This window comes from Camelina sativa, chromosome 4 (assembly GCF_000633955.1).
Source record: "Camelina sativa cultivar DH55 chromosome 4, Cs, whole genome shotgun sequence".
In the NCBI taxonomy this organism is placed as follows: Eukaryota; Viridiplantae; Streptophyta; class Magnoliopsida; order Brassicales; family Brassicaceae; genus Camelina; species Camelina sativa.
The window spans coordinates 22,887,461-22,889,101 of NC_025688.1; the positions used below are offsets into that span (position 1 = coordinate 22,887,461).

Sequence of the window (1,641 nt, forward strand, 5' to 3'; positions counted from 1 at the left end):
TATCATACTATGTAAAGTTGCCAAGTTGATTTCCAGTTAAGAACTATTCACGTCGTCAACTGCCTCCTCATAAACAATCATTAACAGTCGTCCTATTGTTTGAAAATTATATCTTTAATGACTTTATACTCATTCATTGTTATTGGTTATGTTTTGTTGGTTTTGATTCAGGAATTTCTCACGGCAAGAATATTTGAAGAAAAGGGAACTGTGGAAACTGGAAGAGCTTAGGTACTTTTAAGAGTTCTTTTTTTTTACTTTGGAATTTCTGACCTATTTTACTGTTGATCCTGAATTGACTTCTCCTTTCTCCTCTTTTCTTCACAGGGATTATCTGGAAGATGAATCATACCTTTTTGGAGATGAAAAGCTCACTGAAGCAGAAATTCAGGATTTTAGGTAATTATGACATCTTTTGTACCAAGGTGCAGCTTGGTTGCTTTGGTGATTATAAAAAGTCACAGTAGTGGCTTACTTTTGGGAATTTTTTTGTAATAATCTGAAAACTCTATGGTATTATTCGGATTTGCTAGGATTTGTTAGTTACTGGCTAATAATAATTGAGCATTGGTTAATCTGATACCTTGACAGATACAAGAAAGCAATCTACGAGCTCATAAAGAAAAGGACACAAGAAGAAGATAATGTAGGAGAGGTAATTGCATCTTACTGGACCTTACTTAAGTTTTGACCGTAAAAAGAAGTGTGTTACTGGTTTTAGTTTTTCTTTCTTCTGAATTATTTGTACTTCTCTTTTTTCAACCTCTTTGGAGTTCAGTATAGAATGCCGGATGCATATGATCAAGATGGAAGTGTTGNCTGCATTCCTCAACCTGCAAAACACACAAGACTAATGTTTTGTAGGTGACAGAGTTCACGGAGGAAACCTCATAATTATCTCGGGTTTGTGAACTTATCTTCAAAAAAAGACTTACTTGCTCGTAGAAGAAAAAATCGTCACATATCTTAAGTATGTGATCCTCCCACATCTTCCCAATCTCTAAACCTCTTTTAACATCTTTAGAGCCATTAAAAGACTCAGCATAAGTCCCATTTAACAGAGATCTTAGTAAGATAAGAGTCTCGTCCATGTCCCATATGTACACATTCACTGGTCCACCATCAGAAACCAAAGGTCCGAGCTTTTGTGATGTATTATCATTCATACTCTGCCCTCTTCCCTTACTGCAACAAATTAAATCCACAGATCTCACTCCTTCATAAAATGACAAAAAGATTCAGGAGTTCACGGCACCTACATTTGGCTACTCAATCACTAATGAAACAATCAGTGGATTGAAACAAGTTTCATGGCGGAAACAAAACCAATAAAAATCCCCAAAAAGAGCAAACATTTCAACAAACCCATAACTAATTTCACTAAACAACCTAAGAAACTTCGATAATAACGATTCAAGGTCAACTTCATAAAACAAAAAAAAAAAAGATCTTTCGAATCAAACGAGGATCGATGACAGATAACACGAAGTTCAAAATTCAAAAAGACCATACCTGGCGATAGGATGAGCTAGATGGAGCTTCAGGGGACTGGTGACGCCGACGATACGTGTGTTTCAAAGTTCGCAGACCAAGGTTGGAGGAGGACGTAAACAAGGAGCAAACACGGCGCCGTTTCATACA

The 1,641-nt window shown here is 36.5% G+C and overlaps 1 protein-coding gene and 1 long non-coding RNA gene across 2 annotated transcripts in view; one reads left to right on the forward strand and one right to left on the reverse strand.

Annotated features, from left to right (window-relative positions):
• The window catches only part of LOC104781932 (eyes absent homolog 4-like), a 9,560-nt gene extending 7,951 nt beyond the window's left edge, over positions 1 to 1,609 (reverse strand). The window contains exons 1-3 of the mRNA XM_010506731.2: positions 1,513 to 1,609; positions 936 to 1,185; positions 820 to 833 (exon numbers count right to left, since the gene is read on the reverse strand). Of these exons, the coding sequence (XP_010505033.1) occupies positions 820 to 833; positions 936 to 1,166 (245 nt within the window). The 5' untranslated portion in view covers positions 1,167 to 1,185; positions 1,513 to 1,609. The remainder of the gene's footprint in view (positions 1 to 819; positions 834 to 935; positions 1,186 to 1,512) is intronic.
• LOC104781931 lies at positions 179 to 817 on the forward strand. Its single transcript, XR_766960.2, has 4 exons — positions 179 to 231; positions 328 to 399; positions 592 to 655; positions 779 to 817. It is a non-coding gene; the product is annotated as an uncharacterized LOC104781931 (long non-coding RNA).